This window comes from Phascolarctos cinereus, unplaced genomic scaffold, assembly GCF_003287225.1.
Source record: "Phascolarctos cinereus isolate Bilbo 61053 unplaced genomic scaffold, phaCin_HiC Scaffold_9;HRSCAF=440, whole genome shotgun sequence".
NCBI classification, from domain to species: Eukaryota; Metazoa; Chordata; class Mammalia; order Diprotodontia; family Phascolarctidae; genus Phascolarctos; species Phascolarctos cinereus.
The window spans coordinates 166,448,667-166,474,277 of NW_027556402.1; the positions used below are offsets into that span (position 1 = coordinate 166,448,667).

A 25,611-nucleotide genomic window follows, 5' to 3' on the forward strand; every position below is an offset into this window, starting at 1 on the left:
AAGAATAAAAATGTCAGGTGACCTAAAGAGAAATGGAAATAAGCATGGTCAAGCAATTAATCAGGCTGCAGCATATTAATAAGGATGATTTGTATTAGAGAAAAACAGTATAAAAGGCATTATCAAGATGGGTACGTTCAGAGAGGGAGGCAATGCAAACAGAAAAATGGAGCAAGAATGAAGGCTAAGAGATTTGTTGTTAAGTCATTTTCAGTCATGTCTGACTCTTCATGACTCCATCTGGGGTTTTCTTGGCAAAGATATTGGAGTGGTTTGCCATTTCTTTCTCCAGCTCATTCTACAGACAAGGAAACTGAGTCAGGGTTAAGTGACTTGCCCAGGGTCACACAGCTAATAAGTGAAAATAATAAGTAAATGAACACATATTAAGCAACTACTACGTGCCAGTCACTACAACACCGAAAATAGCCTTGGAGTTACACTAGTCTATTTAAAATAACCAGCAAAAGGCCTCTTGCACACTGGGTAGATTCTCTATGGAAGATTTACAGACCACATAGCATGAAAAGAGTATGGAGGACTGCAATTTGTACTAGCTGAAGAAGTACCCCATCAGTGAGGTTATATATCTTTCAAAGTTTTAATGGAAATTATTTCTTCTGCTTCCTAAGTTCCAGGACATCCCTAATGGCTATCCAATTTTGTATACTTCAAATGAATCTCTCTCACTAAAGGTGTAGTGGAAACAGGACTGAACTTGGAGTCAGGTCAGACCCAAGTTCAAAACCTACCTCCATTGTCTCCAGGTTGTGTGACAATTCAGAAAACACAGCCTCTCTGAGCCCCAGGAATGCTTTAAGTTTTATCTACTAAGTTATAGATGGGTCTTATAATAACAAAGATAAATCCCCAAACCTTTTGTTTAGTGCTTTACTTACTTTAGTAAGATGACTCGTTTTCTATCAGCTAGTTCCTGAAATATATACATTATATTCATTTCACAATCCAATATAGTTAAGAAACCAATGTAGAAGATGTCTTTTTTTTTCTGTTTGTATTATTTAAGCAAGTAATCTATTTTCAGAGACCAAATGTATCATCTCGTAGTTAATTTCAGTAATCAAGGTTAAAGAGCTGAATGACCACAAACAGTGATTAAAGGATAACAATAATGAAAGTCTAATTAATTGGCACATATAAAATAGGCTCCTTCCTCTTTACAGCCTAGTCTGCGGTCAAATTGCACAAAATGATTGTTTCTGATTCCCTTGCAAGCAACACTGATGCAGAGACTTGTGAAATTATGATGTGATTATACGCCAGAAGGTATATACAGGTGAATACATTATTAGCTACACAAATCAAGATTCCATCCATGGGAATAGCTTGTGAAAATTTTGTATTCATAAATAAGCAATTAAAATGCCCAGTACTTGTAAGAGTGAAATAATTATGTATAAAGTGAGAATATATTTAATGCATCATTCTAGTGAGTTTAACAATGGAATAAGCGCTTTATTTAAAGATCCTTAAATATTTCCCCCAAATAATTTCCTGCTCATAGTCATTTCATACAGCTTTTCTTGTCTATCTCTTTATTCCACTTAATTCAAAAGCACTTATTTTCATGGCAGTGCTTCCCTAAAGTTAAAAGCAGTCCATTAACTCAATGATAAAACCAATATTTCTGCTCTTCTTTACTTAAGACCTCAATTGAATTTACAGACATACATAGGTGGATAGACTGAAAGATGGATGAACAGATGGATGGATGGATAATTTCCACCTCCATAAAATCTCTGCTTTCAGTCTCCTTTCTATTCATATCACAGCTACTTCCACATCTTGCCTGGACTACTGTAATTATCTCCTAACTGATCACCTTGTCACAAGTTTCTCCCCTCCCCAAACCGTCCTCTATACAAATGCCAAAGTCACATTCCGAAAGCACAGCTCTGACCATGTCACTTCTTTATCCAAAGAGCTTCAGTATTTCTCTATTGACTGTGTGATTTTGTAACATCCTTTACTTGGCAGGAAAAGCCCATTCACTATCTTGCTCTAGGTTTAGTGCACATTATTGCCTTTGGTTCACTCTACAACCCTGCCAAACTGGTCTTTGTTGTTCCTTACACACAGCCACCCATCTCCTATCTCTGGGCTTCTGCACATAATTTCCTCCTGTTTAGAATGCAGCTCATCTTCACTTGTCTCTTAAAATCCCCAACTTCCTCTGATGTTTCAGTCAAGTTCCACCCCTCAAAAAATCTTGTATTTAGTATATGTATGTATGTATGTATGTATATACATATATATATATATACATATTTATTTATTTATTTATTGTTTCCCTTAATGGAATCTAAGCTTTTGAAAGGTAGGCACTGTTTCCTTTTTGTCACTGTACACCTAGACATGGATCATAGTGCCTAGAAAAAATTAGGAGCTTCATGAATGCTTGATTACTTGATCCCTTCAGCTGAGTTCTCAAGGGTAGGAAGGTAACATATACTGAGGCAACAGTTAGATTTACATAGGAAGCATGCTGGAAAGCTGGAGATGTAATCACTCAGAGTTAGATGCAAGGCTTTCATGGTGAATGAGCTCTTTCCTTTTTCTTATAGCACTTTTTTTTTAATCCCTTCTTGGCTTTTATCATATTCAACCCGGCATTATACTTAATTTGTATACATCTTCCCTGTATGAGATCGGAAGCTAAGATTATTTTTTTTGAGGCAGCTAAGGTACACAGGAAATAACCTGCTGGACTTGGATTCAGAAAGGCCTCCATTTATATTATGTCTTAGACTAGCATCGTCACTTTGGGTAAGTCACATAACCTTTAGCAGGCTCAGTTTCCTGATCTGTATGCAAAACAAATATGTGCAAAGTGCTATGTAAATGGGAGTTATTTTTGTTTTTCATTTTTTTGCATACCCAACACCTAGCTAAATGCCTTATACATAGTTAGCACTATATGTGTGTGTGTATAAATACACACACACACACACATCTTGAACTGGTTAGACTGTGAGGCCTCTTGTCTCTGTATTCAGGTTTCTAATAGTCACAACACAAGGGAATATCCGGGCAACTGCAAAATTTCTATGACTGAAGAGACTGTCTAGAGTCTCTTATCTCCTTTCCTACTTTATAAACTGATCTTGACCACCTAGAAAGAAACCTGGAGGGTCCTCATTATTGCATCCTTTGCCTAAATCCCTAAATAAGAAGCTTTCTGATTCTTCCTTCTGGATCCCAAGTCCGGCTCTTCTTTCTAACCACAGTCTCACATAATCCCTCCTAGTCTAACTTCCTAGTCATTTTCCCATCTCACTCCCCATATCATATTATGTCTACACAGAGAGGGATGTTTTTCTCCCATTGTGTATACAGACAGTTCCCAATGACATGATCAAACCTGTAAAACAGAGTTTCATTAGAAATCACTGTGCAGAAAAACTGGAAACAGATCAGTTATGAAGTCATTCAATGATCCAGGAAAGATCATATAAAAGCACAGATCTAGAAGGGTCAGAGAAGAAACCTGAAGCCTACAGAGGTTCAGTAACTTACCCAAATTTTTTGTGGGTATTAAATATTGAGGATTAATAGAAACTGAACTGGGATGGAAAGAACACAGAAGAGTGAACAAACTGAAGAGCAGAAGACACAAAACTTAACAGCTGTTTCATTGTGCTACAAGAAGAGAGTTCAAGAAATGATCAAGGTTTCATTTGAGTGAAAAACAATGAGTTTGTCATCTTTATCAACTAATCTTTTTCTTACATTAAGCTACATGAATAAACACTGGTATTCCAACACTGTGCTTTTCAAACATTGCCTCCCTTAGCTTTTGCCCAAATATGCCGAATAACTCCCCCTTTTTCATTCAAGTATCATGGCCACTGCCCATGCACTCTGATACAAATACCCCAGCCCGTCACAGTCTCCATCCCCTACTCTCCGAGAGTAACTGCTACATTGTTAAAATTTTAATCATTTTTACCCGTGTTACGTGTAGTTCTTTCTTACGAGTTACACAGACTGTTCATCAAGAGCAGATATCACGCGCCCTACACTTCACTTATGTCTCCATCAGCGCACAGTGTAGCGCTGGACACAAAGTAAAGGCTCAATAAGCACTTACTGATGGGTAGATTGATTGAGAGTTACAAGATACTCCAGCATTTAAATGATATCTGTGATGTGAGCATTCCCTCCAAAGATGCAGACTATGAGCTCTTCATGCCTTCGTGTTCTGTGCAACTGTCACTGGCCTCCCGAGTTCACTACACGGAGTCAGTCCACTAGACTAGAAGGGCTTCCTCCCTCGTATTATGTAGGGCCCTAGGCTGTTTAGCTTGTGGCACTTGGTGCTGCGTTTGAGTTCTATGACAAGATAATAAAAAAAATTTCGTGTGTTGAATAAGGGGCTTAAAGGGTTCCAGACCAAGATCTGGAAGGGACCTCAGCAGTCATCCAATACAACTCCTTCATTTTACATATAAGGAAACTGAGAACCAAAAAGATAATGTTAACTCTCCTAAGGTAACATGGGTAACAAGTGACAGAGTTGAAATTTTAAGCCAGGTCTTCTGACTCTAAATCCAACATTATTTCCAGAAATCTGTGGTTACAGATAATAACCTCCCTAGTCCAACTACTTTCAACTGTGAGATTCTATGATTCTTTAACCAAGCAATTATATTGTTAGAATTCCTTTCATTTAATAGACCCAAGTCCAATTCCCTCCTTATTTTGAAAACTATAACTTTCAACTGATATGTGTGTGTGTGTGTGTGTGGTGTGTAGGAAATGACCTAACTATGCAGATTTTATTTACATCCTGATCCATCTGTCAAAATGCCTACCAACCCTAAAATGTGCCATTTGAATTGAATGAATGAGAGTCTGACAAGGGTAAAAGACCAGCAAAAGACTTAAACAGACTTTCCCTCATTAGTGTTTACACAACAGTGACTTCAGAAAGCTATGAATACACAGAACTATGAATAATAAAACATCTGTGAATTACATAATGATGCAGAGTTAAGTTCCAAATGGTATCCATACATTAACCCCTGATACAGCCTGGATCACATTTAATTTTTAAAAGAAGCTAAAAATAATGGTACTTTTGATACTCCTCTGAAGACCAGCTACCCTATACAAAATGCACATTCCTCAAGGAAAACTCACAATCATTACACAATGATCAAAGTGGAAAATATCATAGCTTCCAGTAGAAATCTGAGGATTTTAGCCAGTATTTTATTTCTTCCCATGTTTTAAACTACTAGAACTATCAAAAAAAAATTTCAGAGGAGAAAAATAATTTGAGATGGATTTATGTCTTTTCTGGCCCAGTATTTTTAAGACTACTGTGACTATTATTTATGCTGTTATGTGAAGGTAAAGCCAATCTACTGGCAGATGACTCTCCCTGGTTGACTGAAATCTTATATTCTTTGACAGCTGTACACAATTTCAATGGAATTCTGCACTGATTAAAAAAATTTCAATGACCTTTATAATTACGTAGGAGATATGTTTTTCCCTCTTGATTCTACTCAGAGGCCTTCACTTGTTAACACAAAAACTGTCTTCTCTAAGTAATCACAATGTAACAGAGTAAAATACTCAAACTCACAAAGTAGATCCAAAAATACAATTGCCCTAATGCACATTATGTTTTATATTTGTTACTGAATGATCAGTGCATCATTTTTATGAGAAGTTCATCCACTGATCTGGAGCCACAGAGAAGCTAAAATGAAATTCCTTTAAGATTATTGTATATATTTGCACATTTAATTCTTTTTGCTATGTATTTGATTTACAAAAGTATTTTTCTGGCAAAAAAACCTCTACAGTACAAATTTCACTAATGTTTATAAAAATCTTCCTCTGACTTCAGGATATAGATACCTTTTACCTAAGTATTTATACATTTTGAGAACAATTAAAAATAAAATATCAATGCACAGTACATGCAGGCCAATGAAACAACTCTCAACTCTAAACTCTTTTTTCCCCCTTTACATTGGAGTTAATGGAAATAGCAGTGCTTTTACTTAGATGATAATATAAATCTTACTGGTAATCATATGATGCAAAAAACACATACAATATATTATTGGAAATGATATTGCACAGTAAATAATAATAATGCACATGGGTTGCATTTTAATGGGAGACTCCTCATAGGGGAGAGGGCTCCCTATATGAACCAATCAAATCACATGCCTGATTAAAAATTATACATGTTTTCTTTAAATGTTTTTGCAACTTCTACTTAGTAACTACTACTTTATGAACCTTTGAATTTCCCATATTTCACCATTCTTTCCTGTGTTCATAAATTCAACAGATGGCTACTAACAATGCTATTTAATCTGATTATCCATTTCCGATGAAAACAATTCATAACTAAATCCATCACTAAACCTCAGGTACATATCCAGTCACAATCCAAGCATAACTCAGGACTGATCCTTCAGTTTACCAAATGGATTGTATTTCTTTCTACCATTAAAAATAGATTACTGATGGACTAAAGCTCCTTATTCTGGCAAGTTTACCTGTATTCATTAGAAATAAAATCTTCTTTAAAGTAAGACTGATTGGGAAGCAGCCCAGGGAGCCATTCTAGAGCTTCTCAAGCACATAGCAATACATTGTAAGTGAATATTTATCAAAGGATTTTTCATAAAATATCTAATGATAAACTGATCTGCTTTCCAGGCATCTGGATTTCTGTGGCCATCATGATTCACAATTCCCTACCCCTCTCCTTTTTCATTAAAGTTTGCAGTCAGATTTTATTCCTTTTCAAAATTAAGTACTGCTACACAAAACTTAACGGATATATTTAAGGGGTGTGAATTTTTTTTTGCTTGTTTTTTTTTTTAACTAATGTATACCTACAATAAGACAACCCATATGAAATTTCACCAGGAATTTAGAATCATGTGGCAACTGCTTTCTGTTTTGTTTTTGTTTTTGTTTTTAAAGAAGGCACAATTCCAAAGCTTAATTTTCTCATGCCCTAGCATACAAAGGAGCCCACACTGTTGCAATTAAGACTTCATGGAAAGACTTTTATTTACTAGAAAGAGGAGTAAAGAGCGAGGGTCACCTTAATTGAGTTCTCAGTCTCACAATTTGGTTAAGTTCTCTTCCTCTGTTTCCAGCAGAATGTAAGCTCCTTGAGGACAAGGACTGTTTCATGTTTTTTTGCTTTGTAAATAATAGAAAAACTCTTGCTTACATTTTTCTCGAAACTGCATTACAGAATGCTTGGTGCATAAGATGTTGCACTGAAGTCCATATCTCATGAATCGCATCTCCCTAAATTTTCCAGCCTTCTGAGCATAAGATTAATCTTTGCAAGGAGGCATCACCTCTATTATATTTACCATATTGGCCCGGCCACTGTACTTGGCTTGACTTTGAAAAAGCAAATTAGATTATTATTATCCTTCTGGAAATACTTTCAAAAAATTAAAGCAAAATGGGATTTGAGGTTGACCCTCAGTTAAATCTAACTGGTCATAATACCATATTCCTTGAGAATTGAAGTTAATAGGTATTTTACTGCAATAAGTAAAATATTCTATTGGGACTTTCAGATTTATAGAAATTTTGTTCCATTAAAATCTAAGAAATAAAAGCATGAAAAAAAAGAACTGAATATCCTTGCATTTTACAATGATAACTATCAGTTCAACAAGCAAGATCAGGATATTGCTCTTCCTGATCCCAAGCCAATGTTCTATTAACTGTACTACCTAAATATCCCACTAATATTTACATATCGAATACATTTAGAATAAAACAGCTCAATTTTTAGAAGTAGCAATGACCACAACTATTACCTAGTTCAAGCTACTCATCTTGTAGATGAAGAAAACAGATGTGACTAGTACAAGGTCATATAATTCCTCAGTAGTGACACACAAACCAGAACCCTGGGGCCTTGACTTTTTCTTTAGCAATCTTTTTTATTCTTATTGTGCTGCCTCTAGAAGAGTTATTTCTAGGTTTCCTTTTTTTCCTCCTTAAGAAATGTTTTCTACCTTTTTATTTTAAATAAGTGTCAATCACATTCTCAACCTTAAAACAAAGAATGGTCATACTTTACTCCCCTAGTATGTTTCAAAACAGAGACCTTTAAACAAAACACAAACATTTCGTAAAGGGGAAAACATTTTATTTAAAATCTGCATATATTACTCACATAAAAATAATACAATAGAACCATACAGACCTTGTAGGTTGATAATTTATTTTAATATCATAAATTTAAAAATATCCCTGTAGTACCATAGGTAGGAATTCCAATTTAAGTTGATTACCACATGGAAAGGAGGCAAAAATTCAGCTCTGGGCATAATAGACAAAATAACCAAAAAGGAATGCACAATAGCAACAGAATAATATAGCTTCAGTATGGGTAATTATGGCACATGATGACTACAGAAAAGTCAGTCAATTTTAACAATTCCATATGACCCTGCATTAACAGAAGTACTTCAAGGGGGAAAAAAAGGTTGGAAATAGAAACATACTATTATATTAACTGAGGTAATAAAAAAAAATCTAGATCAGAATATAGACATTTTCACCAGTTCTTTCCATCAGGTGTCAGAGCAATGATACACATCTTTTGACATTTACTATAAATATCCTGGAGAATTACAATATTCATATTGTAGATTGCATATTGACATTTCAACTAATTTTTTTGCTCTCTGCAGACCAATCTTTTTATCAAACCATCCTAATTTCTTCCAGGGTCTGGTTTTCTTCTAATTTAAATGGTTTGAGTGTTCATCTTTAAGTAATGAATATGTGAAATCGCCATTAATTTTAGAAACACTATACTTTTATGGATTACAATAAAAAATGGCATGAATGAAATGACTAGCTGGCCAGTTTACTCTATCTCTTTACACTGGAGGTAACACATCAAGGTACAGATACTGAGTTCAAATCGTATACTTTCTTTCACCTACACACCAAAAAAAAGTAGGATTTATGTCTGTATAGTATTTTTATCTGATATGGGAATGCAAAGAGGTGCTTTCTAGCATGCAATTTTTGCTTGATAAATTTTAAATAACTTCCTCTACCTATATTAAGTGCATAGAACCACAAACAAAAAAGGCCATTTTATTCATTTGGATTTTCTATCACCATATTCATATAATATGAATTTATCATATCATATGAAATATATGCATATTCATATTCGTATATATTGTATCCACAGACATGTACATACAATATACGTACATATATGACATATTTACTCACCCTAACGCAAATATCAGGCAGGCTCTAGGGAAGTGGCAACCCTCACCCTACATTCCTGCTGCTTCACTCAAATCACTGTTCTCCATACATAAATATACACGTATGTATGTGCATGTGTTTATCCACATAGTAAAGAAATTTCCTAGAAAATTTTATGGAGTTGATGGTCTAACTCAGGGTTATATGACCATTAACATATATAGGATTTATGTTTCTCATATATATCCACAGTCTACTTTGAAACCTCCGTGAACCATGTTTCAGTAAGATTCCAGTTGACCAAGTCCTCTTTAACTCCTTAATTGTTACTGTGGTGAGTTTTCTTGACTTGTTGTGAAATTTCCTTTAGTGACTTCTCAAACAGTCTGATTTTCTCAGATTTCAGCGCTGAGGTATAGAGATAGGTCTTTGTTGGCCTAGCACAAGGTCAGGTGGTTAGTACTGAATTACATCCACTTAGTAGAAGCAGTGCAAATGAAGTTATGTCCAAACTCCTCTCCAAGCTTTTAAATAGCTAGAATGATATGATCCCATTTCAAAAGTTCATACTCCTAAGGGTGATGGTGTCTGGTTCTTTTTTTTTCCTTTGTGATTGTTGATAAATTTGCAAAACCTTTCTCACATCCCATCTACTTTTCTCTTTTTCCAGTGTCGGCAGTTTGAGGCTTTCAATATGTTGCAAAGTATATATAATTGGATTCTTTTGTAGATTAAAAAAAAAAAGCTAATGCAGTATGTTTGGTTTCGTTTATTTTCCTCCAAAATCAGATTCCTTCTAATCATCTACTGTGGCTCTGCCCCTTGGGAATCGGTTTCTTTATAGAGAAGTCAAGTTCATGTTTATTGTGATCCAACACATATTAGAGTTGGAACTTCATAAATATTTCACTTACGAGCACATACATTCATATTACACGATTCCTCAATGTGGCGAGGGGGTTGCGTGGTCTGCACTGAATCCACCTATAAAAAATACAAAAATATATGTCTGCTTTACCGGGATGTGAGCAGGGTTTTGCTATCCTACCTCAAAATTTTGGACTGCACATTGTGGCAGAAAGTAATGCTTATTATTTTTAAGTTCATGAAATAGTCAATAATCTATTTTTTAAAGTCATATAAGAACAACAGTTCTCATTGCACTCAACAACCCTGGGACAAATAAAATCAATGCACAGAATTTATAATGTGGTCAATCTCACAAGCAAGAATACAGGAAAAGTATTACTATCTTAGCCTGGCAGTAGTGGCATGGATCAAGAAACAATGAACTGTTAAAAGTTCTAAATTAGAAGTAGGTGGCAAATTTTACATAGAATATGTCATACCCCTAGAACTTAACTTGCACACCTTTAAAAACAAGGAAAATCAACTTGAAGGTAAATTGTCAACCAACCACTCAAGTGGTCCCTATATTTTTTTTTCAAGATAATGACAAACATAAAAGTGGGTTAATAACTATGACGAGTGTGTGTGTGTGTATATGTGTATATATACATACACAAACACATCATGGAATCACATAATCATTTTTAAAAATCATATCAACTGACCATTTATGGAAATCTGCTCAATTCATCGATTGGCATGACCATCTACAAAAGAACAAGTTTTCCCAAAGATGAACCAATCTAATGGCCTTTCAAAATATGACAATAAAGTTCTTAAAGTCTGTGAGTCTTCCTGGTGCCTTGTGATGATTTCAATGATACACTCTCCGTAGTGCAAAAGAATTAAGCTTAACATTTGCATTTCGATTAGCATTCTTACCAAAATAAAAAAAAACAGTTCTCTAACATAGGTGAGGACCTGATGGACAAGAGTAAATTTTTGTTAGTTTGAAGGCACACCCAATATCAGATATCTATGTTTAGCTGTACACACACACAAGGTTGAGAGGAACAATACTTAGCCAGTGATTTTCATTGTGTTTATGTGATGCAACATTATTCTAAATAATATTTTCTCCTATCAAAAACCAAAATTTGATATGTATTAAAAGAATCAGAACTGTACAAAAAATCTTTGATTTTATTCTGACATAAAGGATAAAAATATTAAATAATCAATCAGCATTTATTAAGTGTTTGCTATGGACTAGACACTATACTAAGTACTACAGATATATATATATATACATATACACATATATATACATATATATATATATATATATATATATATATAATATATATGTATGTATTTAAATGAAAGCTCCAAAGGAGCTTACATTCTATGGGCAAAATAATATGACACAGAAGTATATACAGAATAAATATCTTTGCATAAAAAAAGTTGTTTACTTATTGTCTCATCCCTTAAATTGCAAGTTCCTTGAGGGTCAGGGCTACTGTCTTTTTTTTTTTTAATCCCCAGAGCATGGCACAGTGTCTGGCACACAGTAGGCATTAAACTTTGTTGACAAAATAAATAAAAGGGAATTAGAGAAGGGCACTCACCATTGTCATCAAGAACAACTCTTGATTTCCTCCAGAGATTAAGTTGTATCTTGAAACAAAGGATTTAACAAGAAGGTGGTAACATGTGAATGCATGCTTGGCATGGGTTACAGCTAGTTCAAAGGCAAGCAGGAGAGAAATGGAGGGCCATGTCTGAGCAACAGAGAAAAGGTCAGTTTATTAGACCCAAATTAGAGTGCCTCAAGAGTATAAGTCAGCTGAAAAGACAGGTTGGGCCTTGGGGCGGGGTTGTGATGGGTTTTAAAAGCCAAAGAGAGGAGTTTCTATTTGATCTTTGGGCCAATAGGGGTTTAATGAATAGGAGAATGACATGGTCAGATCTGAGTTTAGGAGGAATATTTTCTTTGAGAGCATTCTGGAGGAAGGACTGGAACTGGGAAAGCCTCAAGGCAGGGAGAGCAATCAGGATGCTGTTATAATAATCCAGGTGAGAGGTGACAAGAGCCTGAACTAAGGTGGTAACTGTCTAAATAGAATGCCAAGGGGCTAGATACTAGAGATATCTGGGAGACAAAAAGAGTTGAATACCCAGGAAGAGGGCAAGTGAGGACACAAATATACCACCAAGGTTACCAGCACTGGTATAATGCTGATATCCTTAACTGAAACAGGGATATTCATAAAGTAGAAAGTTGGAGGAGGGAGGGGGCAAGGGAAGAGAAGGAAGGATAATGAGTCATGTTTTGGATATGCAGAGTTTCAGACGTCTCTAGGACACCCAATACGAAATACCCCAAAGATGGTTGGTTGTTGTCCTTAGTTCTCAAAGAGGACCAAATGGCATCACTATGTTGGGGTCCAGATGAAGTGTGTCTATTAACTCATTAGACCAATAGAGTTCAGAAGGCTCTACCACAGATTGATCACAAATATCCCATATGAACATTTAGAGTGGAGATGTCTTCAAATTTGCATATTTCACATTTCTTTTACTAAAATTCTGCTTTGCCCATAGAATAAAATTTGGTTGGTAATAAAGGACTGGAGTTCAGGAAGGAGACTCGGGCAAGATACAGATCTATGGGTCATATGCAAAGAAAGCTTTTTCAACTAGATTCCCATAATCATTTTTTAAAGAAAAGTGCTATAAGGAAATGTGACTAATTTTAAAATAGATTATGCCTATGGAAAAAAGGTTAATCTCAAGAAAATGTATTAATCCTTCTGGATTAATAGCATCTTGAATATTAATTGTATAAAGCTATCCAATTTTAAACATTTTTTAAAAAGCCTTTTGCCAACATAAAAAAATCCAAAAGACCCAAATGAGTCCTTGTTCCTTTTTTGACTTATTAATGGCCCTTGAGGATATTTTTTTCTTTATTAATGAACATGTAAGCGCAAATTTAATAAAAACAATAATGTTTGACAATTATATAGTTCTTCAAAATTTTAAAAGTTATGAATACATCATCTCATTTCATCTTCTTAACAACCATATGATAGAGATCATCAACATGATTCTACATATGTGCAAACAGAGGTTCAGAAATGTTAAGTGAACTGTTTGTTTGCAGTTAATCATTCAGAAGCATAATTCAAACCTACATCTTTTCTTATGCTAAATCCAGCACTCCTTAAACCATACCGACTCTCATTTACTGACTTCTGTTCTACTAGCCTGTATTTCTAAGTTTCAGATAGCTTAGCATATTTTTATCCATCCTAGCCAAAACAGAAGCAAAAAAAAAGTATGCCTTACATTTCTAAGTATATAATGTACAAGAGAATCCTAAACATTTTCAGAAATATATTTTTTGTAGAGCACCAAAATTTCTTGTTATTGTTCATCCTTCATTCTCAAGGGGAACCAAAGACATCATGAGGATGATATCTTGACTTGAGCATGAACTAGATATGAGTGAGGCAGAGTTGTGCAGCCATCAGCCTCACTGTCTCCTCCAGTCATCAAAGTCCACTTGCAAGATGAAGGTCAAGACACCTAGCAACAGCCCAGGATGTGTCAATGGCTGAATTTGCTCTAAATATTTATTTTCATGAATGGCTATTTACAGACTTTAAATATCACTGGACATACCACATTATTTCACATTTAATTTTAATGCTTTCAAGTCTATTAGGTTTGAAAATATTTTTATTCTTCACACAATAGTGAATTAATTTTGAACTTTGAGATATATTCTTCATTATATTATCATTTACTTTCTTCCCATAGCCTTATTCTCCCACTACATTTTAGTCTCTTATTTTTTTCCTTTTAAGCCTTCCCTTAACTATTTTTGTTATGCCTGCCTAGAATGAGTCTTATACTCCACAGACAGAATCACATATAGTATTTCATACAAAGCAAAGTTCTTCTTTGGAAGGAAAGATGACAAAATTTCAATCATCTTATTTCATAAAATCAATATAAGTTTGAAGAAGTCATGTAAAAGATGTTTGAAACTATCTTAATTCTCAATATATAGTAATACATCTAATTTAACTAGAAAAATATGACCATTACCAGAAAAGCAACATATTAAACATGTAAGTTATGTACATGCAGTACAACTACTACCCTTTCTAACATACACACACTTTTATAACCCTAAAAATAAACCTATAACCAATATATTTTAGGGAGTAAATGTATTATAATAGGGTTTTTTAGGCCAAAAGGTCACAATCTGACCACTCTCTACCTTATTCTGTGGCATTACCTGTCACAGATTGCCAAAATAGATTATTTTCCAGCACCATGAGAATGTTACTTGTAACAACCACCACCAAAGGTATGAAGACAGTCATCCCACACAGGATGCTGATGAGTCTACTTCATGTGAGTTGGATGTGTGCATGACTAAAGGTAGAATTGTATGCAACTAAAGATTTGACAGTTATCCTTTGAAACTGACATTTTTGAAATGACTATATAAAAAAATTCCACATTCCTGTTTTTGGTTCTGAGGAGAAAGACTGTGGTGAATCCAGTCTCTCTACTGAGTCCAATTCTTCTGTAGCTATAGACATGGCTTTTTGAATTCTTCATCCTTTAAACCTTTCATTTCAATTTCTCCATTATTGTAGAAACAAGTTACACTTACAACTTATTATATGAATTAACTCATTTGATTGTTCAAATATGGACTTAAGTTCAAATACAGCCACTGACACTGAAAAGAGCGTGTTTGACCTTCAGGAAGTCAAATAACATCTCTAAAGCCCTGGTTTCTTTATCTGTAATATGAAAATAATAACACCTACCCTACAGAGGTTATTTGAGCAAAGAGCTTGTTCATTTCTCAAGATTTTCACAAGATACTTGATAAAAATAATAGCATACATTTCTATAGCTCCTCAAAGTTTACAAGGCTGTTTTTTGTATAACAATGCATGAGACAGGTAGTCCCATTTTTCAGATAAGGAAGCTGAAGGTCATAGAGGTTAGGTAAATTGCTTTGGAGCACACAGTAAACATCAGACACCAGCCCTGGTAAGTTCCCCACACCATACTACTCACACTCATATTCAAATAAGATTGAACTGACCTTTAAATTAAACAGATTCTGGTTGAGTTGAGCATGGGTTTTAAGCAAATGTTTGAAAACAATGAAAAGAAAAATAGAAGATTATTTTATAGTTCATTGTTTTAAAACCTTATTCCCGAATGCTATAAACAAAATAGAACAGTCAGCAGCTAGCCAATTAGAGGTTAGTCTGATGATAAACATTTCCATCTTTGTCATGTTACCAAAAGGAGAATTGTCAAACTATGAGATAAAAAAGTAGACAATTATGATTGCTTTGATAAACAAATCAATTATAGAAGTGTAGGAATACACAGCATTCAACTTTATATCATCAATTATAAAAAAGCAACCTTAACAAACCTTGACAGTTATTCCTGATTTCAAGGTGAGTGATGAAAATGAGCTAAATCTGATTGTTACCAAACCATGTATAGGCATGACTGCTAAGTAATCTATGCATATAAGGCTAAGTAGAGATGTAAAAATGCTAGTAATGCTTAGTTCTTCAGAGATGAAGCTCTTCAAGATCATGGGACAGTTACTAAGCTGTCCACACAAGGGAGAATGCCAAAAAAAATCATCAAGCTTTACTGAGCAGTATATTTTCCTTGACTTTAGGACACAGTTGTTTCTTAATAATCAAAATACTTTGCTGGGAATTCTGAGAAAGGCAGAGAAGTGGAAGACTCCATCCTGGTATGCAAGAACTGACATTGTAGGTGGGGAGAAAAGGCAGATATCTTATATAAAAGATAATTAATGATAAGCAAGTAAATCTTGCATCATAAATGAGATACACACTTTCAAGTACCTTAAAAGATCAGAGGAAAGAGAAACTAGAGTTCCCTGAACTGGTAAGGATGACACTCAACATGGGCTTTAAAGGTTTGGCAGAATTTAGATAAGCAGAGATGAGGGTTAGAGTATTTCAAGCAGGTGGGGGGGGGAAGTTTGCCAATACGTACAGGAAGAAATGCATAGGCATATACAAAGGGCAAGAAGTATAAAAGACAGGTTGCAAGATGAATGGCACTAGGCCCTACATTTTCTCAAGCATTTTTACCTTAACTTTGATAGGTAGAAGAATATCTGTGTAAGGCAGGACCACAGTATCCCAAGTTAGAAATTTGTACTCAGACTTCTGCAATGACAATTAGACATATTGCACATGTCCAAAAATTATTAATATTAAATTTATTTATAAATAGTTTGCTACTTTGGAACAAAGCTAAATGATCTAAATCATGAGTGTCGAGATATGCAGTACTCTATAACCATCCACATTTTTCTTAATGTTTCTTTTATAGCATATTTAAATCAGAGTAAATCTGTATAGAAGATGAAGCCAAATATACTATTATGCCCTCCCAAAGCAGAAAAAAAAAAAACATTTGAATGGATCACAGCACTAAAATTACAATACCTTTTTTTTTTCCTTTTGGCCAGAGTTGTAATTGGAATGGAAAGGAGTCCAGAATTAATCCATTCTCATCCTTAAAATCCATAATAAGGACATAAAATGTTACAAACTCAACCCATAGTCATTATACTCTTCAGTCTGCAATCTTAGTCTTCTTGGAGAATAAAAAGCAATACTGGCCAGTATTCATGTGCCAAAGAAATAAGATGTCTGAGAGAAACAGGGTCTACATGTTAATGAGAAGATGATGTGAATAACAAGCACTGGTGTCCTTAAATGCCACTGAAATTGCAATCATCTGCCTCAAGAGTTTTGAGCTTCTCTGGAGTATGCAAGAGAAAAATGGAAAGTCAAAAAGTTTCTAGATTATTACTACTGGCTTGATCCACCAGTCAGTGGTCACGGTCAATGTCAAAAGAAACAAAGTGTGACTGAAAGACAATTAGTGAGACTGAAACAAGAAAATGTAAGACAGGACAAGATTACCGATTTGGGGTTTCCACTTCCCTTGCTACAAAAGCACAGTCTCAAAATGGAGAGGAGCTTGAGACCATTCTGGTCCTATCTGTACTTACAACAAGAATCCTCTCTAAAGCACTCTCTATGCCAATACTTCTCAAATCAATATCTAGCCTTTAGTCTCTTCCTTGCGCTTCTGTACTCCATCATCACTTGCCTATGGGAAATCTCAAACTCAGTACATCGAAAACAGAACTCACTCTCCTCCCTAAACCTCACCCCCAACTCCAGCCCTTCCAACCCTTGACTTTTCTTAACATCCTTGTTCCCGTCAAAAACATCAGCGTTCTCGAAATCTTCTATGTTCGTAATCTTGGCATTATTCCGGAATCCTCACTCTCCCTCATCCCATGTATCTAATTAGTTGCTAAATCTTGCTGTGTTTTTACCTCTATAATCTCTCCTGCATCTAACTCCTCTCTCTTCCCACTACTACTACTACCTTAGTTTGGGGTCTTCATTACCTCTCAGCTATATTTCAACAGTCTTTTAATTGATCTCTCTCACATTCCCACTTCAGTCCATTCTCCACCCTGCTACTAAAGTGGCTTTCCAAAAAAGCAGCATTTCAGACTACATGAATCCTCTATTTAAACTTCAATAGCTCCCTACTGCCTCTAGGATCAAATAGAAAGTTTTCTGATTAGCTTTTAAAGCCCTTCACAACCTACCACCAACCAAGATTTCCACTTTCTTTGACTGTATTACTGGTCCATCTCACATACTGAAAACCAACCAAACTGGCTTCCTTTCCATTCTTTACACATAAAAATAAGGCAACACTTACTTCAGGGAGTGGTTACGAGGATCAAAGAAGATACTGTTTGTAAAGCATTTAGTACAGTGCCAGCACACAGTAAGTACTATATAAACGCATATTTCCTTCTCTTCCACCCACCTCTCTTGTTTCTCCTGTTGCAGTGTAAGCTCTTGAGGGCAGAGATTCTTTCATTCATTGTACTTGGTTCCCAGTACAAGGTCTGGTCCCATAGGAGACACTAAAATGTTTGTTGAATAATACATCATTACTGCCAAATGGCCATCCAGACTGCGAATAAAGTGAACAGAGTGCCAGGACAGGAGTCAGGAAGACTCGCGTTCAAGTGGGGCCTCAAACACTTACTACCTGTGTGACACTGGGAAATCATTTAACCCTGTTTGCCTCAGTTTTCTCATTGATAAATGAGCTGGCAAAAGAAATGGCAAACCACTCCAGTATTTCTGCCAAGAACACAAACAAAGGGGAAGGGAGGAAATGTTCACAAAGTCAGACACAACCGACGAGACAGAACAATAACAATAATAATGGGAAACCTACTGCTTCCTAAAGTAGCCCATTGCACTTTCGGTCAGCTTCAATTTTTTGGAAGGTTTTGCTTCTGTCAAGCCTAAATCTGCTTCTTTCTACAATTTCGGCCAATTGTTCCCACTTCTGTCCTCTGAAAGCAAGAGACCTTAGTTTTAATCTGTTATTCATATGACAGTCCTACACTTGCTTGAAGAAATGGATAAAGTTCCCAGTTATCATGATCCAAAGATATGCAGAAATGCAAAAACTCTCACTACCCAAGCCACTTCTGGTCCTTCTCAAAGAGCACATTAAGGCAATATTTCACAATATGCTAATTGTTAAGGTTAATGTAATTCGCTCTCGATACAGTTTATTTCAAACTATATTTTTAAGACCCCAAGGGATTGCTGGAAACCTAGGGGTTTTTTGTATGAAATTACTGACTTAAATATTTCATGAATTTGTTTATATATTTTGATGGTAGGTAAAATTTTAATCATGTAGAATACATACACACACACATTTAAGAAATGGAAGAGACCTTTGATATCTGGTCGTACCTTTTTGGTCATACCTCTTTATTTTACAGATGAGCAAACTGGGACCTAGAGAAAGGACAAATGGTAATGGCCTCCCATTTCAGTGCACTTCCCATTTAAATCAGAGCATGATATCTCAAGGGAGTAGTGGAGTTGAGTGTGCAGTGACTAAAAGCAAATAACAAATTTATCTTGTCCCTGAAGATCCCAGCTGTGTAGCCCAGCTGTGGAGTGCAAAGTCAGAGTGTGAAAAGTCTACTTAGTGCTCTTAATTCATGACGGTACTTAGAATCATGTCTCTGCAATCTCCAAAAAGAGCTCAAAATCAATATATGTATGTGTGTATATGTAAATATATATATATATATATATATTATATGTAATATATATTAATAGAATGTCAGATGCAAGAATGGCTTCCTTAGAAATTAAATTTTTCCAACCATATCTTGTATTTTGAAACTATTAACAAAACAAGTTTTATTCTTTACATGAAATTTTAAATGGTGCCTCCTGGTTCTGCTTTTAAATAAGTTGCAAGTTTTGAAGTACTTCATCAAAAAGCAATATGGAGTTTCTTAAAAAGGATTATTTGCTTTTTCTTTGTCTTATAAAGCATAGTGTGATGTATTGGTTTAATTAAAGTCGACTGAATTATCATAAGGATTTTATGTGCTGCAAATAATTGGCTTTTTGTTCTCCACTTACTTTTTGTTAATGGAAGCAGAACATTTTTTATGATACTTAATATAAGATATAGAAGAATACAAGCAAAAAAGGGGGGGTGTGGTGGCTAATGAAGTGACCTTTGTCATATTGGATATGAAATAAAATTAAGCCTGTACCAATATGATGAAAATAAGGTGATGTGTTCTGATAGTTAAGAGAATGGCTGAAGTGATGGCTAGTGGCCAAACCATACCATGAGTCCCACTGTACCTATAAATGACACCAATATTTATTTGAAAAGCTGAAGGGTCCAGAGAAGAGTTACATAAATACATTAGATCATTAAGTTGTGTCATTGGTAACAATAAGGGGGAAATCAGTCATTTTGCACATTTTTGTTAGGTAGTACAGGTTTCAGGAATTCTTAGTGTGTGATATAAAATTCCACACAAAGCACACAAGTGGAAAGAGAATTAATAAAATGAAGGCACACACGGCATTACATGAAAGCATTTTTATACTTAGAGCATGAACACTTTAATCTTGTCAAAAATGATTTGAACAAATTACATCTAAACTACATAATTATTTAAATGATGTTGCCAGCCCTATTGAGGCACATTTGAAAATGAGAATAAAATAGAGGTCTAAAATTTGGTAGACTATTTGTTAGAGCCTTAAAGTTACAAGGAACCAGTGGTTTCCCTGCAATGATGGATCACAAAGAAAACTTGACAGAGTGGGAAACACTTTTCTAACAATAACTTGCGTTTTTTTTAAGAGCCATTACAAACTGATATACAGGAGCTGAGAGAAAATACAGTTTATGTGTGTGTGTGTGTGTGTGTGTGTGTGTGTGTGTGTGTGTATACACACACACATGCTGTATTTTATATATTGGAAAATACATCTATATGTATATTGTATATATGTTATATATAACATATGTATGTGCACATACACACATATATATAATTTAAATACAAACAGAGTGGGAGAAGGAGCTAGCTCCTAGTGCTTGCAAAATTTGGACTTATATGATTTTTCTTTTAATGTTTTGTACCCCCTCAAATATGATAAATCTCTTCAAGTAGAAGTGTCCAGATTTCTCATCTGGTCTTCTCTTCCCTCACAAAAGTAAGGCTTTGCCATACTTTTACTCAGCCATATATTTGCACACTCACCAGTAATTTTCTTCAGGATACTGGCAGCTTTTATTAAAAAAAAAAAGATAAGGGCAAATCCTTTTTTTAATGTTATTATGCTATGCATTCCAATATTGTCTTTGATTTATTTGATTTTTTTCCATTTTTGCAAAATGTTTTGAAAAAAACTAACATTGATCAGGCTTTTTAGAATTACTTCTATTTTAATACAACTGAAATGTGCACACAAGGACATGCTCACCTGTAATTTAAAGCTCACCAGGTTCCCTAGTCCTTTAAGATGCCACAATGCTGTGAAACCTTTCTATGATCTGAAAATGCATTTAATTGATAATTAAGCCAAGAAAATTATGTTCTCTCAAAAAATATTTTGCATTTATTAAGATAAATGTCTCTTTGGCACAAAGAAAACACTTTGAAGAAAATGGTTCCTCAGTGAACACAGACACACACAGACAGACACACACACACATATTAAACAGATATACTTGATTTACTCAATTTGTTTTAAGCCAAAAAAGTGAAAAGGAATCTTTGACAAAACTGTCATCTTTAAAATACGGTGATATTTCATTTTCCCCTTCTGTACTATTTAGATTGCCTGGAACTAAAATGCTTCCAGCAGCTCCTCTGTCCAATTTTTCAAAGCTGTCACTTTCTAGCAAATCTGCTTAAGCAAAATACTTATGTTGTTAGAAAACAGAGCAAACATATATTGCAAAATACATTTCCTACTCCTTTGCAGGTCAGAGTCTCATTCAAGTGCATGAAATAAGAAGAACACGTAGAAATAAATTAAAAGTTGACTATGACAGATTGGCTTAAGTCAATGAATCCAGTGCACCTATGATTAGTTTCCAAAGATACACTTGGACTTAGTTCTGTAGAGTTTTCCACGTGATAATCATACAATCAAAATGTTATTTTCGATGCATTTACTAAAGGTCATTAAATTGAAAAAGAACATTTTAACAGCAAAAGGGGACAATGAAGGATGATCATTATTATACCTATTCAGGCTATGTCTATAGTAGTTATTGCACTGTATTGTCAACAATTGATGGACTATACAGGAACACAAAACTGCCAAAGCATTACACGTGTTGAATTTTGGTCCTTTTGGCATCATAACTCACAATCTGTGAGTAGTGTCTGAATGTAACAAAGCTCAAATACAAAATGTAAAAGAATCTAAGTACATTGAAGGTAACAGACTACAAATCCTTAGATAACACCAACCAGATTCTACAAGTAAAATGAAACATGTTTTTGGAAAATCTGGAATGTTATTAAAATTTTCATCAGACCAAATTGAATTTCTAAACTTTACTCATAAACAATTCGCAAACAGAGGGTATGCTTCTGGGCTTCTGTAAACATTACCCATGAATTCTACCTGTTTTTCAAACCAGTTGGCACTTTTTATCCTTTGCATGCATAATTAATTACACAGAATCTGCTTTAAATTAATCTTCCAAAGTTTGCACACTAGAAATTATCTAAGCCGTAACAATTACTTTCACTGCTTTAAAAAGCCAGTCATGTTTCACAAAAAGCCAGACCTACTTATAGTGTACAATCTGAAATCCAATTCTCTTCTGGACCATTAACACCAGATCTTTCACCCTTTAACACCATAAAAATCAATATGCTGGAATGTCATGGTCCTCTTATGGACCACAAAGTCTTCATATATACTTATTAAATGAAGATTTTTATATTTCTTCAGAGAAGAAGCATGCCAAGGTAAAATTAGTTTGAAGGTGGCTTTACAAGTCAGAAAAGGCCTTCCCTGAAAACACATTTAAAGACAGATTTCACCCCTTTTGAGGAGTGGGGGTGGGGAAATGATTTCATCAATGTTGAGCTCATGCTATGGAAACCTCTTCACCAATGAAGATTAAGAAATCATCTGACTTTCAGTCTTAGAGACTTGGAGAGTATGTATGGATTAGGGATCAGACCCATGATTCCACTGATATACACAGGAGAGAGAAACTCCCTCTCCCAATGCAGGACATCATCTCATTTGCAATTTATAGTCAAAGACTTACTTGAGCAATAAGAGGCTAATGACTTACCCAGAGCCTTATAGTCTTCATTAAAACACATTAACTAAAGAAAAGCATGCCAAAATCATTTTGTTGGCATATTTTTAAACACCAGATTTAAAAAAAAAAACCTTATGTTTTGCTTTTCTATTTCTAAAACAACCAAAATGAGACAGTATTCATAAGGTGAGGAATAAAAATTAAATATGAAAAAAGTTATTTCACATAATAAAGCCAATTAGAGAAATAGTATAATACCTGTAAATATGGGCTACTTTGTTCAAGTTGTTTTATTTTAATATATGCACATTGTTTCAAACCTCAAAGTTCTATATTAATGCCAGCTATTATCACTGGTCCATGTGATAAAAATCAGTATCAAGAATCTAAATGACAATTTATGGAAAGCACCTGTTTCACATTGCAATTACCTGAATAGTTTCTAAGAAATGGAAGAAACTTCATGAATTTTTATATATCAAAAGCTTTGGTCTTTGTCACTGTACTTTTTTGTCAGTTTAAATTCTACACTAAAGAAATGTACAGTCACGTAAAATAGGTGAGCTTTAAAGAGGTTTATACTGAAATTCAGAGGACCTGTGTATTTTAACCTCAAGTTCCTTAACCTGCTAATGGATAGGAATGGACCACATCCCTACAGTCTCTTTGAACTTAAAGTTTCTTAGTCTTTGTAACCATGAATTGAGCTTTAGTGTATCATTAGTGAAGTAGCCTAATGAGGCCAAGGATGAGTTTTGTCCCTGAATATACCAATTACCTTTACTCTGTGGTAAGGTCACTGATTATACTCTGAATCCTAACCAATGGGCAAATACTTTCATTTAGAAAGAGGCCAGGCAAGAGGGTATTCAGAGGCAATCTTGGGAATAAGACTCAGGGAGAATAGTCAAAGAAATTCAGGCCATTGAGTTGAGCATGCTGAAGGAGCAGGTAAAAAGGCACGATACTGAGAGAGGACTTAAAATGATTCATGTGTTATGAATGGAATTGATCTATTCTCTATTCCCATGTGGGACATCATAAAAGCAAACTGGTTGATTTTAACAGGGAAGATTCAGTGTAAGGGGAAAAAAATCTCATTTTAAGGGTTATGACTCCCTCAATGTCATGGTCGAACCAGCTACTGGAATAGCCAAAAGGTTTGCTTAAATATGGCATTCTGAATGTTCTTATATCATTGGAATGAGGATCTAAGGTTTGGGGGGTATAGGAAGATGGGGAGTGACCAGGGGACCTGCAAAAATTTCTAATGAGAAAAAGGAAAGGAAAATCAGGTTCACTGGCAGTGAAATAGAATAATAGAGATACCAACTCATAATGCAATCCCACCATCTCCTGGACCTTATAAACTCAACCATGACCCTCTGATAGTTTCATAGACATGAATTCTAAGATCAAACAATGCATTTACTAAAGGGAATGCAGTCAGGCAGCTCAGTGCTACTGGATAGCAGCCCAGAATGCAAGCCTTTTTGACAATGAAGAAAGACAATTGTGTTTCCTCACATTCTTACTGCAGCAAATCATTTTTCGGGGATGTCAGGCTGTTCAACAGTAGCCAATTCTTTGAAGCTAAGGCTAAATTGTGCATGTTTATTCTTTATTGTTATTTTGTGACCAAGAAAACTTCAGATCAAGAGGTATAGCTACAGATAAGAGGCATGTGCATTCATAACCCAGTACTACAAATGGATCAAATAGCATATAATTCCCATCTGGGGCACTCGAGTTACCTTTGCTGTTGACAAAAGGTTAGATTTTAATGGAAAAGAAGTCCGTTACCATGCATTGTACTCTATGAAGAAGCATCTTTTGTCTTATTTTTCACTGTAAAACGCTAACACAGAACCAGTAAAATGCTGTAACCCTGTCAGATTCCATAGTTGAAAAGCAGATAGATAAAACAATCAGACATTCCAACACTGCCTTAAAATGCTCAGTACACTAAATGTCTCTCTGTCCCTGCCACTCTCTCTTTCCTCATCTACTTCCATAGTTCATAATCCATCAGGGAGAAAAAAAACCAATTTTTTAGCGACAAAATTCTCTAAAAACATATATCCTTCGTTCTTAAAAGTGACTAGTGACTATCAAAAAAAAGAACTTCAGACTGTTTAATCTTTTGAGTAGTAGGCATGGATTCATCATGATCTATCCGTACTCACTTCTATGATATCTTTCTGAACAAGATGTTTTCCAAAAAGCTTGTCAGGGTAAGGGGCATAGTCTGTACAGATGAAACCTATAATCTTGGCCTCATCAACAGACTCCTCTGATCAGAGGGTAAGACTGTTTAAAAACTCAACAGATCATAATAAGGACCTTCCTCTACCACTATTAAGGGACATGGAAAATTCCCTTTACCAATCTTCACTCTAAGGGGCAAGAGGCAGAACCCCACAACAGGCCAGGGGACATTCTAAGACCTCCATGAAGACCCTAAGAACTCAATTAGGCTTTCAGAAAGCACACCTAATACCCCAGACCCAACTCTCAGGAGAAAAAAATCAGACATCAGGGAATCTCACTCCCATTCATCAAGAAATCATTCCAAATATGAATCTTTTCAAGTTGGCATTCTACCCTTTGCAGAGCAAAGCTGTTCCTAGCAACCCTTCAAAGGGCAGAATTTGTCACAGCAGCAGGCTGAGTTCCATAAGGGTAGTTTTTAACATTTTGAAAAACAGATATATTATAATG

General features: G+C 35.1%; 1 protein-coding gene across 4 annotated transcripts in view; it reads right to left on the reverse strand.

Moving 5' to 3' along the window:
* Nucleotides 1-25,611, reverse strand: part of PCDH7 (protocadherin 7) — a 481,617-nt gene that overhangs the window by 405,727 nt on the left and 50,279 nt on the right. The window contains exon 2 of one of the 4 annotated variants that reach the window (XM_020992204.2): nt 8,171-10,245. The exons of the other annotated variants lie outside the window; for them this stretch is intronic. Coding sequence (XP_020847863.1) covers nt 10,168-10,245 — 78 coding nt within the window. The 3' untranslated portion in view covers nt 8,171-10,167. Of the gene's footprint in view, nt 1-8,170; nt 10,246-25,611 lie in introns of those variants that run through there. 4 annotated transcript variants of the gene reach the window in all.